The sequence below is a fragment of the Sceloporus occidentalis genome, unplaced genomic scaffold, assembly GCF_023333645.1.
Source record: "Sceloporus occidentalis isolate IW3139 unplaced genomic scaffold, rSceOcc1.0.p SCAF_2, whole genome shotgun sequence".
Taxonomy (NCBI): domain Eukaryota; kingdom Metazoa; phylum Chordata; class Lepidosauria; order Squamata; family Phrynosomatidae; genus Sceloporus; species Sceloporus occidentalis.
Window position 1 is genome coordinate 169,699,093 of NW_028316982.1, and position 12,185 is coordinate 169,711,277.

Consider the following 12,185-nt stretch of genomic DNA (forward strand, 5'->3'; position numbering starts at 1 on the left):
TATTAACACGATATAGCAAAATAAATGTTAGAATCTACACAGTTCTTTCACATTTACCAGGAGTAGGCAGCAATGCTGGCAGTGGGGCAATTTTTGCCCTGGCGTGCTACACCAGCATATTAGAAGTACATAGATACATCACTTGTGGATTTAATTTAGACTTTTTCTTTGCAGTTTTCTAGGGAACTGGACATGTGCTAGCCAAGTGTCACACATACCTGTGTCTGCTGTTGTGATGACAAAGGACTTTTGAATGCCTTGGCCATGATTCGCTTGATTTCCACTCCAGCACTGTTTTTCACACACATTGACTTGTCCCACTGAATGGCATGATCTGGTTCTATTGGGTTTAACCAAGCTAATTCATCTTCACAAATGTGGAGCGGAGGTGGTGGTCGGATAAATTCTGGCCGAAAGTGGCCTGGGGGAAGAAATGTATATTCAGTGACTTCCTAAAAAGAAAACTTTTTTTTTTAAAAATATCCATCGTACTAAATAGCCTATGGTTAACTAATGACACAATTTATCATGTTTCTATACAGTTGGCCCTTCTTATACACGGATTTAAGCATATTTGGAAATATTTGAAAATATTAAAAAAAAAAGTATAAATTTTAAATATCAAACCCTGATTTTCCATTTTTATAAGGGACACCATTTTGCTATGTCATTATATTTAATGGGACTTGAGCAGCCACAGATTTTGTTATCCATGGGGGATCTTTGAACCAAACCCCAGTGTATAACAAGGGTCCACTGTATATTACAAGTATTTCAGACTGGTACAGGAAGCCTATGCTCACCCCTCTCTAGCCACCAGAGAAAGAAATCCAGTTCTAATTCCAAGCTCAACACACCACCTATCTGCTCTTATATGATAATGACACAGAACTACAATTGACACAAACATCCTTAAAAGCTGTACTACTTAGAGTAGCTGATAAACAGCATAAATTTCCTGAGTGTGCTATTAAACGAAAACAGCTATCAAAAAAATTCCTGAAAAACACACTGAGTGTGCAGAAAAACTTTTAGGAATAAACAGAAAATATTTTTCACAAGCAGTAAGAAATATAATCCCCTTAAGATAATTCAGTATTTCACTGATTAATAACATTACTCCCTGTTTAATTTATATCATGATACATATTACCTACAGGACTGCAGAACTGCCTCTTTTCCACATGAGGATCCATGTATGTATGAATTTCACTGACTGCAAATGTTGTTACTATGTGCTTTCATGTCATTTCTAACTTATGGTGACCCTAAGGTGAATCTTTCACAGGGTTTTCATGGCAAGATTTGTTTGGAGGGAGGTTGCCTTTGCCTTCCCTTGGGGGAGCACGGCTTGCCCAAGGTCATCCAGTGAATTCCATGGCTGATGTATTCATAGGTCATACCAAAATTCCCAATTTTGGCCCCAAAATGTACCCGCGACTTATATATGACGCCGACTTATAGTTTATATATGGTAGGATGTAATTATAATGATGCAACTATGATCCTCTCTCCAGAAGTAAAATGTGCCAATCCAATTCAGATATTTCAGTTACATGGACATATTTGAAGCTACATTGTCTTCTGTATAAAAAACCCATAAATCAAAACTATTACTTGGCAAATACTAACATCAAGACATTGATCTTGCACACTGCAGTCAAGAAATATTGATTACTTTGAATATGAGTTGCAATTACAAACTGAAATAAAAGTAATGCTATAGTAGATCACATAGTAATGCATACTTTCAATAGGTGGCTTTGGTCCACTCACTAGAGCTTCAGTGATTTGGGATGCAACAGAACTGTCAAAACCAGAATTTGAAGAATCTGGGTCAGGGTCACTAAGAATGCTGGGAAAACTTGCTTTACTCTGTGTTGGCAGCTCAGACTGACGCTCTGGAAGACAAAATGGTTTAACTCAATGTCAGAACACACAGTCTTGAAAAACTCAATTCAAAGAGGATTAAATTTATCCACTATTCTACTTCACTGCCTGCAGGCAGTAAATGTCAAAAGGAAATCTGTGTGTTCCATGAAAACTCATTCTTTCATCTAGCCCCCAGAAGAATAGGACTTGCAACTTGAAACTGGGAAATTTTCTCATGATGCTCTGTTTCTTAAGACAATACAGCACTTCCAACCTTATACCATTGTGAATGAATAAAATAGACTCATTTTTTTTCATCTAGCTCCCAGAAGGACAGGACTTGCAACCTGTAACTGGGAAATCTTCTCATGATGCTTTGTTTTTAGAGGTAATACAGTGCTTCTAACAATTTTATACTATTGGTGATTTAATAATTTATATTCAAAATGGACTTCTTGATGAATCAGTATTCATACATCTAAGAAACATCAACAGCTATAAATTTAATCAGAGACTCTTAATATTTTGAGACCTTTCTGCAGCTTTGCAGAACTCGTTTTCTGTTGTTCCCTCAGATGTAATAGTTTCCAGCTCCTGGATTTCTCTAAGGAAATGCAGCAATTTCCTCCAACTCTGATACTTGTCCTACTGCAATCAGATAGGTTGAAACGAAAATATTATGACTCCAATGGCTACAGATATAAACAATTATCAACAAAAATTAAGAGAAGCACACAAACTTTTATTGTTTTACTATTTTCAAAATTTGAGGCCAGACAAACACTGCCCCCAAAATCTAGATTTACTAATCTCAATTTACTGAATGGCAATAAGTGGGAAACTTAGCATTGATGGGGCCAGCTGCACAGGACCATCATGGTTTACCACAGGAACAACCATACCTTCCTCTGATTTAAGGTCTAATGAAGACTTATTTAAAAATTAAACAAAATGTTACTTATAAACTTGTAATAATTGGCAAGACTCTTGCATTCCTAGGTTCTTCAATACATAATAAAGTAGACACACAAAGGTCACCATCCTGTTAAGGGGTCTATATACATCTAAGTGCACCTTGTACATGCGTAAATCTGTTTCTGGACTGAGTGAAGAGGGCTACACTCCTGCCCTGCACTGTCCAAAAGCTTCTCATACCTAACAGCACCAAGCATCAGGAGGGGCTGATGCTGGTCCTTCTTACCAGAGGGAAGGGAAAGGGGAGGCAATTGATACCATCCATCTACTCAGTTCCTGGAGGAAATAAAAGGCATGTGCACTCCATTTGAGAGTGCATCCTCATTTCTTCTCCCACAACCAAATTGAGACCAGCTGCTTCTCTGTGATCTGGAATTGCCTCTCCCCACCCTTTCCCACTAACAAGCAACAGCAACAGCGTCCCTCTTGGGGCTTGACAGCTCTCAGCAAGACACAGGACTACATGTGCAAATTCACACACACATGGGATCTTGGCCATCATATGAGAAAAATACATTACATTCAGTGTATTTTTTACTTAATGTAAAATCTAGGAATCCAGTTACCATTAGTAGCAGCAGGAGTAGTAAATAAAATTGCCCTTGTAGGAAGTGGATGGATACTAATGTGACAGCAGAATCTTACAGTCAAACATTTCCTAGTATGAGCATACTATGGAACTTCTCTTACATTCTACAGGATTACGTCCCCAGACTATCGTAACTTGCTGAAATTTTTAAACTAGCTCTATAAATTGAATTTGGGTTTGAGAACTTTTAGCTTAGAGGAATGCTTGACAATGCAGATTAAAAGACAGACAAGCAAGGTCAGATAGCATCCTCATTGTTTTCTAGACATATAAAGACTGAGATTCCCACTGATGCTGCAATGTTTTTAAGTGTCTTGAAAGCTCAGCACAGCAGCAGTCTGAGACAGCTGTAAAGCTGGACGGCAGGCCAATCATATATAAATCTGTGAAATATATACCCTAAGTTTAAAACGCTATATATAAACAGTAGGTGCACAAAAGTACGTATTTTATTTTTACAAAAATTGCTGCAACAGTAAGATACATTTTGAGATGATTATTAATCTTTTCAGATTGAAATGTGGGAGGAGCCCCAGCTATATGGGCAGTTTTCATACACGTGAACATAAAGCTTCTTTAACATGCTCTGAACAAATATAAAAAAGAATCAATTAAAGAATTTCAAAAAAGGACAAAATATGACCTTACAGACATTTTCATTAGGAGGGGAAAAACACTCCTCACTATTCAAAATAAAACATCTGGACCTGTAGTTGAGTGCATATTCATCAATTCCAGGAAGTCTGCTTTGATTTGAAAGGAAGAGTGCTGGAAAAATACTGGTTCTACTACAGGTCACTGATCCTTAATCAACAAAATCTTCTATCAAATAAACAGTTAGTACTTGAAGGTGGGACTTTGCCAAAGTACTCTTCCTTTTTCCACAGGCAAGGACACATAATTGACCATAGGTTCTAAGTGTTAAAAACAAGTGGTGCAATTCCATCCAAAAGAAACAAAATGAAACTTTTAAAAACAATATGCAGATTGTGAAGAATATTTTGCAATATGGAGAGTAAGAGCATCAAATTTTATCAAGAGATACTTTTAGCCCTATGTTCTTTTTTCATGTGGACCAATCGGCACCAACACTTTTGCCATTCCAACCTCAAGTCAAAACATGGCTTTTATGTATTTTAGATCGTAAGCCTGAGGGCAGGGAACGAACCGTCTATTATCCCCTCTGTTGTAAGCCGTCCGGATTCCCAGTGATTGGGCGGCATATAAATAATAATAATTATTATTATTATTATTATTATTATTATTGGATTTGTGGCCTACTTGATTTTATCCAATTTGCACATGTGCTATAGTTGGTATTATTTTAAATTATTTTTACAGGTTCTAAATTTTAACTGAGAAATGACTGAATACATTTTAGTCTTTTAGTTTATTATTTACTGTTTAAATGTATTTTACTGTTAGCAGCCCTATGACCTCCAGATATAAGATAGGATAGAAATGTTTTGACTGATAAAGAAGATGCCTGAGATGGTCTCAATATGCCACTTCCAAGCTCCATGGGCCCTCTTGTTATAGGATCAGATATATAAAAAAAGTCTCAATGCACCTCCAGTGATCATAACTTGCCCCAGCAAAAAACAAAACAGGTGTGCATGATTAGAGCACCTCCTTCTATCCGTCCCCTTTCCCATGATTCAAGCAAAGAGATAGCTACTACTGCTGCCCATCTGTTTTAGTGGCATTTCCTTATCTTTCTTCCTAAATCATCCTTCCATAGCTTTTGAAAGAAATTATCTTTTTAGCATTTCCAAAAAGAAAAGCAAGGCAACATAACTATGGATTGGAAAAGTAATTGTTATGCCATTTGGCATGGAAAAGCTATTTTCCAAATGCCATAAATGGTCTGATCACAGAAGTCAGCATGTTCTAAGTCAGGGGTAGGCAATCTTTTTGAGCCGGGGGCCGGGTTGCTGTCCCTCAGACAACTGGGGGGCCGAAGCCAAAAAATAAATAATTAAATATTTTTTTTTAAATTAAATATATAAATAAACTAGGACAAATGTAGGACAAAATTTTCAAATGGAAGACACTTTTTTTAAAAAATGGAGGACACGCAAAAAAATTTGCTGATTTTTTAAAAAATGTTAACATAAATGCATGTTTCTGAGGCTTCTATAGACAATTGCCCCCCCAAAGGCCCCAGCGGCAATCGGCGGCAGGACTGGGCTGGGGCCGGTCCCAAGGCCTCGCTGGGCCGCATCCGGCCCGCGGGCCGCAGGTTGCCTACCCCTGTTCTAAGTCATGCAGGGCTTCTAAACATGTACTTTTCAAAGTCAAGTAACTGACAGGCACACAAAGAAACGAGCCATTGTTTCTATCTAACATACATACACTCCCATCATTTGAGAATGAAGTAAATCCAGATTCCACATTTCACTGTATAGCAGCCAAACTGTGGCAAGAACAATCTGTTTCTTACCTGCCAAAGCCAGCTGAAGGCCACTTATGTCTACAGACTGGCCCATATTTCCTACATCCATTGATGCAATCTGTCGTGGAGTCTTTTTGAACAGCTCCCGAGGGGGTGCCAACATCAGCTGAGAAAGAAAGAATCTCTCTGGTGGTGTTATTGGAGGCAAAAAACCTGCAAAGAACACACAGTAAGTCATACCACAAAAACAGTGTTTTGTATGAAGTGAAATGACAATTTGCAGTTGCTCCAGATTGCATAGCAGAAAAGTGCACAGGGTTGGGGTGATCCAGAACAGCCAGCTCTGGATGTAGTTTACGGATGAAATAAAGGCAGAAAAATGATTCAAATGTTAATTCAAACCCATAACTAGTTTTCCACGGTCAAACATAAGGGTATAAGCAAATAGAACTACAAAGGTATTCCTTGGCCTACAAATTTAGCTAGAAGAACTAGATGGGTCATACACCCATACTAGCTTTTTAGGAAAGTATTCTATTTTGAAAACTTCATTTCTAATGCCTTAGTCTGAGAGACTTCTAAAATTACTTTTGGAATAATTGTCACTGTCTCACCTATTTCTGGTATTAGCATATGACTGTTTTCTGATGTTTCTCAAACTCATAAGTCTGCAAAGCAAACCACCATCATTTTCCTAAAGGATGGAATACTAATCCAAGAAACCTATCCAAGAGCCAAATTCAGCTAATACCGTATATACTCAACTATAAGTCGATCTCATGTATAAACCAAGGGCAGGTTTGGAGGCCAAAATTATGGATTTTGATATCCATTGATGAGGGTAAAACGTAAATAGCATATTAAGAAAAGATCTAACACTGAAAACTGCATGACTAATATTAAATGGTGCTTGTCCCCATGGTGTGCGTTGCACACATGCACAAGCCCCATTAGTTTCAATGGGGCTCAAGCACACATGGAACTTGCCTTATGCAGCAGGATCTGGAACGGATCCCCGCGTAAGGCAAGGACACACTGTACTTACATTGACCTGTGGACAAGGTAACCCAGGTTATCTGGGTCAATTTTTGAACTAAAATTTCTAGACTTATACATGAGTATATACAGTAAGTGTTACCAACTCTTTTCTACTTTAAAGATTTCTTGGAATAAAGAGCTGGCCTTCAGGTAGTTCCCAGTTCTCTCCCGGGGGTGGGCATCCCTCTATGGGTTCTTGCTTCAGATCAGTTGAATAATATTGGTATAGAAAAATCATGAAGAAGGGAAAGTTAATGTCCCCTCTCCCCTACAGGCCCACCTACAGTAATCAGCGGACTGAAAAGAAAGCTGATCAGCAGAGACTCACAGATCCCCTTCCCCGCTGCTCATTAATTAATTAGTTGAATAGCAAGAAGAGATCAAGGGTGAAAGACGTATAACCAGCCTCCACCATTCCCCCATCCTGCCCTGTGTGTCAGAAAGGAAGACAGGAAAGCTGCCCAGTTGCTGACCACACAATCAACTACTTTCCTCAGAATATGGCCCCTAAAAATAAGATAGTTCTTGGGCTGTACACACACACTTTCTCACTGCCTGCATGATACAAGTTAATGAGCTACTTAGACAACAGTGCTACGGAACTATATATAAATTTAGGCCTGGTACAGATGGTCGCTTTGTGGCGGCCTGGAGCCAAAATTAGGGCTCAGGAGAGCGGAGCGCCCGCACGCTCCATGCTATCCCGGTGCCATTTTGGGAATATGCATGTTCAGATGGTGTGTGCACTGATGATGTGCCTTGTACGCCGCGTCCAAATTGTGCGGCGAACAAGAGACGTCACGTCGCTCCAGGGTGCTAATGATGACTTGGCAGCGGTGCAGAAATGAGCTGCGTTTCGCAGATTGTTGTCTCTGGCCACCCCTTTCTTCTCATCTGTACAGCCCCACAGTTAGTAAATAAGTCTATTTTACTGAATCAGAATTTAACAAGAAAACTGAACAGCCTATAACTACCGCAAATGAATTCTTGCATTTCCATTTACAAAGCAACAATATTTATGGAAACAAATGTGGAGAGGTCTTATAACACCTTATCTGGAGTCTCCTTCCTCAGATGCATTTGGTGGAGTGGAAAACCAGGTCCACCCCACCAAGTGCATCTGAGGAAGTAGACTTAAGTCTACAAGAGCTCATGCTGCCAATTTTTCTTTCTTTCAGTTAATCTCAAAGGTGCTACAAGATCTCTCTACATACTGATTCTACAGACTAACACAGCTATATCTTTTAAGTCTATGGAAACAAATGTTAAACCTAGATGAAAGATATGTTGCACTGTTATTACACAATATCTGCATGTTCACAGTCACAGTTAATGTTTTCTCATCCACATCATCAGTGTACCTTTTTCATGTATTTCTTCAATGCATCCTTTATTAGTGAGACTGCTCTAAAACAGTAGTAATTATTCCAGTAGAACAATAAAACACCAAAATCAAGACCCAGCAACTGCAAATGAAAACCACCCAGAGTCAGGAGATTTCCCAGCAGACAATGGACCAATAAATAAATAGACACTCTGAGGCCTTGCCATTCAACAACAGATGCAAAACATGAAGTCTTCTTGAGAAATTCAGTGTTCTCTCCCTACGTAGGAGCCTGTGGCTTCTCAAAGGAAGGAGACATACTGGTTCCAAGGAAACATCTTCTTTGAATTGCAAATGGACATTAAATTTCCTTGCATTTAGAATGATAGAATCCTAGAGTTGGAAAAGACCACAAGGGCCATAAAGTCCAACCCCCTGCCATGCAGGAACTCTCCATCAAAGCATTCCAAACAGATGGCCCTCCAACCTCTGTTTAATTTGAAAATGGCATGACTAAAGAGGGAGGTGCTACCCAGCAGATAGCCCTCCCAACTATCTGAACTAAGATTTGGAAACAGGAAATGCAGGCCTATGACTAACAACTTCCAATTTCTTTCTCTTGTTTGTGTGATGAAAAAGCCAGTGTGACTTCGAAAGCTTGCAGCATGTAATTGTGTATTTTGGTTGGCTCAATAAAGGTATCATTGTTTGGATGTTATTAGACCAACAAACAGTTTAACATGTAAATCATTTCCTCTCAACCATCAGTATATATACCCCACTCTCTTCCATGGAGGAGAAGGAGCCTGCCTACAAAAGATATATCCTCCCCAGCATAACATCTTTACTAAGGACTAAAACAACATGCAGGCATCTGACTAACATCTCCAATTGTCTCCCCCCCCCCCCCCCCGGTTTGGTTTGTAACATCTTGTCTGATGAAGACGCCCATGGAGCTTCAAAAGCTTGCAACAAGTATATTGTGCTTTTTGGTTGGCCAATAGAACAATACACAGATTAACATGGAAATCACTTCCCCTCAACCAATAGTATGTATACCCCACTCTTTTCTATGCCAGCACTCTCTGAAGATACCAGCTGTTTGAAAGCCCTGAAATTCTGGATCATGCCAACAACTACCATGTCAGGATGCACAGGGAAGGCATTGAAATCCACAAATACCTGGACAACTTCAACAGGAAAGAAGAAACCCTTAAAGTGAACAAAGTTTGGTCACCAGTCCTGAAAAACACCAAAATCAAGACCCATCAAGTACAAATGAAATGAAAAACAAAAATACACAAGATGTAGCCATGTTAGTGTCTAGTTTTTTTGTGGGTTTTTTGGGCTATGTGGCCACGTTCTAGCAGAGTTTATTCCTGATGTTTTGCCTGCATCTGTTGCTGGCACCTTCAGAGAAATAGCCAAAAAAACCCACAAAAAATCTATAGAATCAGGACAGAGAGATCTTGTAGCAGCTTTGAGCCAACTTCTTTCTTTCAGTTAGTCTCAAAGGTGCTACAAGAACAATACACAGATTAACACATCAGCTCCTCTCAAGCAACAGTGTATGTATGTGTGCATGTATATATATATATACACACACACACACGACCCTCCACATTCGCTAGGGTTAGGGGCATGTGGAATATGGAAAAAACGCAAATAACAGAAACACCATGTTACCTGAGGAAATCTTTCTAGGAATCTCTAGGTCCTCCAGGGCAACTCTGTGCTCAACATCCGACAGACACTGACCATAGAACTGCATTGGAGGAGCTGCAAATGCCTAGTGGGGTATTCTCATTAGGAATCCTTACATGTTTCAGTGCAACTTTAAAAGTTGACCATAGAGTTGCACTGGAGGACCTAGATATCCCTAGAGGGAACATATTAACCAAATCCGAATAATCAAATCCACAAATATCAAATCCGCAAATATGGAGGGATGAGTGTATATACTGCTGGTTGAGAGGAAGTGATTTCCATGTTAATCTGTGTATTGTTGTGCTGGCCAACCAAAATGCGCAATATACTTGTTGCAAGCTTCCAAAGCTCCATGGCGTTCTTCTTCATCATGGAGATGTTAGTCAGACACCTGCATGTTGCTTGAGTCTTTAGTAAAGATGTTGTGATGGGGAGCATATATCTTCTGGAGGCAGGCTCCTCCTCCTCCTCCTCCTCCGGGAGATCTTCAAAGTCCAGGAAGCCCCTTTGCATCTCAACAGGGGCCCCTCCTCTTTGGCACTCCAGTAGGCCTCCATTCCAGTGAGGTCACAGGCCTCTTTGGAGGCAGAGAACAATGCATTCCTCCATGTTTTTGCATCAGGAACCTGTGAACCAGTCCAAATTTAAGGAGGAAAAAAATGGGTTTATCTTGCTTGAAGCCTTCTGGCCAGGCAAAGATAGCTGCAGAAGGTATCCTCTCCATCATAATGCCTTTGCTAAGGACAGAGGCCTGTTACAGACTGCCAAAATAAAGCTGCTTTGGGTCTCTTTGGAAGTATGCTATTTAAATGGTGCATGGGTCCTAAGAGTCCGGAGGTCGCGCCAAAGCCACACTCCATTCCTAAGCACTGGAGAGCAGCTTTGGTGCAACTTCTGGATTCTTAGGATGCATGCATCATTTAAATAGCATACCTCCAAAGAGACCTGAAGCAGCTTTATTTTGGCTGTCTGTAACAGGCCAGAAAGAACAAAATGCAGAGGCATCTGACTGACGTCTCCGATTGTGTCAGGACCACCATGCTGTGGCACTTCTCCTTATTATGTATGAATGTGGGAGCTGTGAAGAGAGCGAAGAAGGGGAGGGAGGGAGAGCAATGTATTTGAAGCCTGGAGGAAGGTGTACTTTTTGTGTCCTGGGGGTTTGTTTTTGCTTGTTTGCTTGTTGGCGGCGCCTCCTTCTCTGCAGAGGCCAGATGTCAGGAAGGGCTCTTCCAGGACACAGCCCCGCAGCCTGGAATAAAGACCCAGAGGGAACTATGACTGTCTGACTGCCTGCAGTGCGGAGGGTACCTGAGAGCGGGGGCTTCTCGGCGTCGTCTCCTGCTCCTCCGGCGGCGGCGGCGGGGGGTCCTGGGGCGGCGGAGGCGGCAGGGGCGGCCGAGGGGGCGGCGGAGGCGGCCCTCTCTGGCGGCGCGGGGTTGAGGAGGTGGGCGAAGATGGCGGCGAAGGGGTTGGCGGCCAGGGGCTCGGTGCGGTACATCTCCCAGAGGAGGTAGAGGGCGGTGAGGCGCTGCGGCGGCGTCGGGAGCAGGTCGGGCTGCTGGAGGAGCAGCACCAGCACGGAGCCCACGCGGAAGTGCTCGGCCTTGCCGAAGAAGTGGTGGAAGGCGGTGGAGAGGCCCTCGAAGGAGCCCCCGCCCGCGTCCTCCGACACCAGGCTCAGCAGGCTCGACAGCTCCTTCGGAGACAGGCTCATCCTGGCTGCGCGCCGAGAGCACAAAATGGACGACGAGACGACGGCCGCAGCCGCCGGGAACCGAACCCCAGACGACTCAGGAGCAAGTGCTTGCGCGCATGCGCCTTAGCCTACCGAACCCCAGGCGCTTCGGAAACACTAGCCTAGCCCCGCCCCGCCCCTTCTGCTTCCACGCATGCGCTCTCGCCTACCGAACGGCCTCAGAAATACTAGCCCAGCCCCGCCTACTTGCGCGCATGTGCTCTCGCCTACTGAACCCCATGCGCCTCAGAAACACTAGCTGAGCCCCGCCCCATCTGCTTGTCCGCATGCGCTCTCGCCTACCCGCCTCAGAAAGGCTAGATGAGCCCCGCCCCTCCTGCTTTCGCGCATGCGCTCTTGCCTACCCAGCGACTTCTTCACCTTCTTAACGGCGGCCGTAAGTCGTCGCCGCCGCGTCTTTTTCAGCACTGTCGCCAAAACTCGGGAAACAGTACCTGGAGAAGCCCTATAAAGCATCCGAATAGAGCTCCAGCGTGTTTGGGAAAACAGGATTGGTCCTCCAGGATGGGTGCTTGAGAGAAAGACG

General features: G+C 42.3%; 1 protein-coding gene across 2 annotated transcripts in view; it reads right to left on the reverse strand.

Annotated features, from left to right (window-relative positions):
* LOC149319297 (CCR4-NOT transcription complex subunit 11-like) overlaps positions 1-11,719 on the reverse strand; it is a 15,673-nt gene extending 3,954 nt beyond the window's left edge. Inside the window, exons 1-4 of one of the 2 annotated variants that reach the window (XM_089511415.1) lie at positions 11,212-11,717; positions 5,880-6,044; positions 1,749-1,901; positions 219-421 (exon numbers count right to left, since the gene is read on the reverse strand). In XM_089511415.1, coding sequence (XP_089367541.1) covers positions 219-421; positions 1,749-1,901; positions 5,880-6,044; positions 11,212-11,617 — 927 coding nt within the window. In that variant the 5' untranslated portion in view covers positions 11,618-11,717. Of the gene's footprint in view, positions 1-218; positions 422-1,748; positions 1,902-5,879; positions 6,045-11,211 lie in introns of both variants that reach the window. The other variant, XM_089511416.1, reaches the window with a different exon arrangement.
* Between the last annotated feature and the right edge of the window lie 466 nt (positions 11,720-12,185).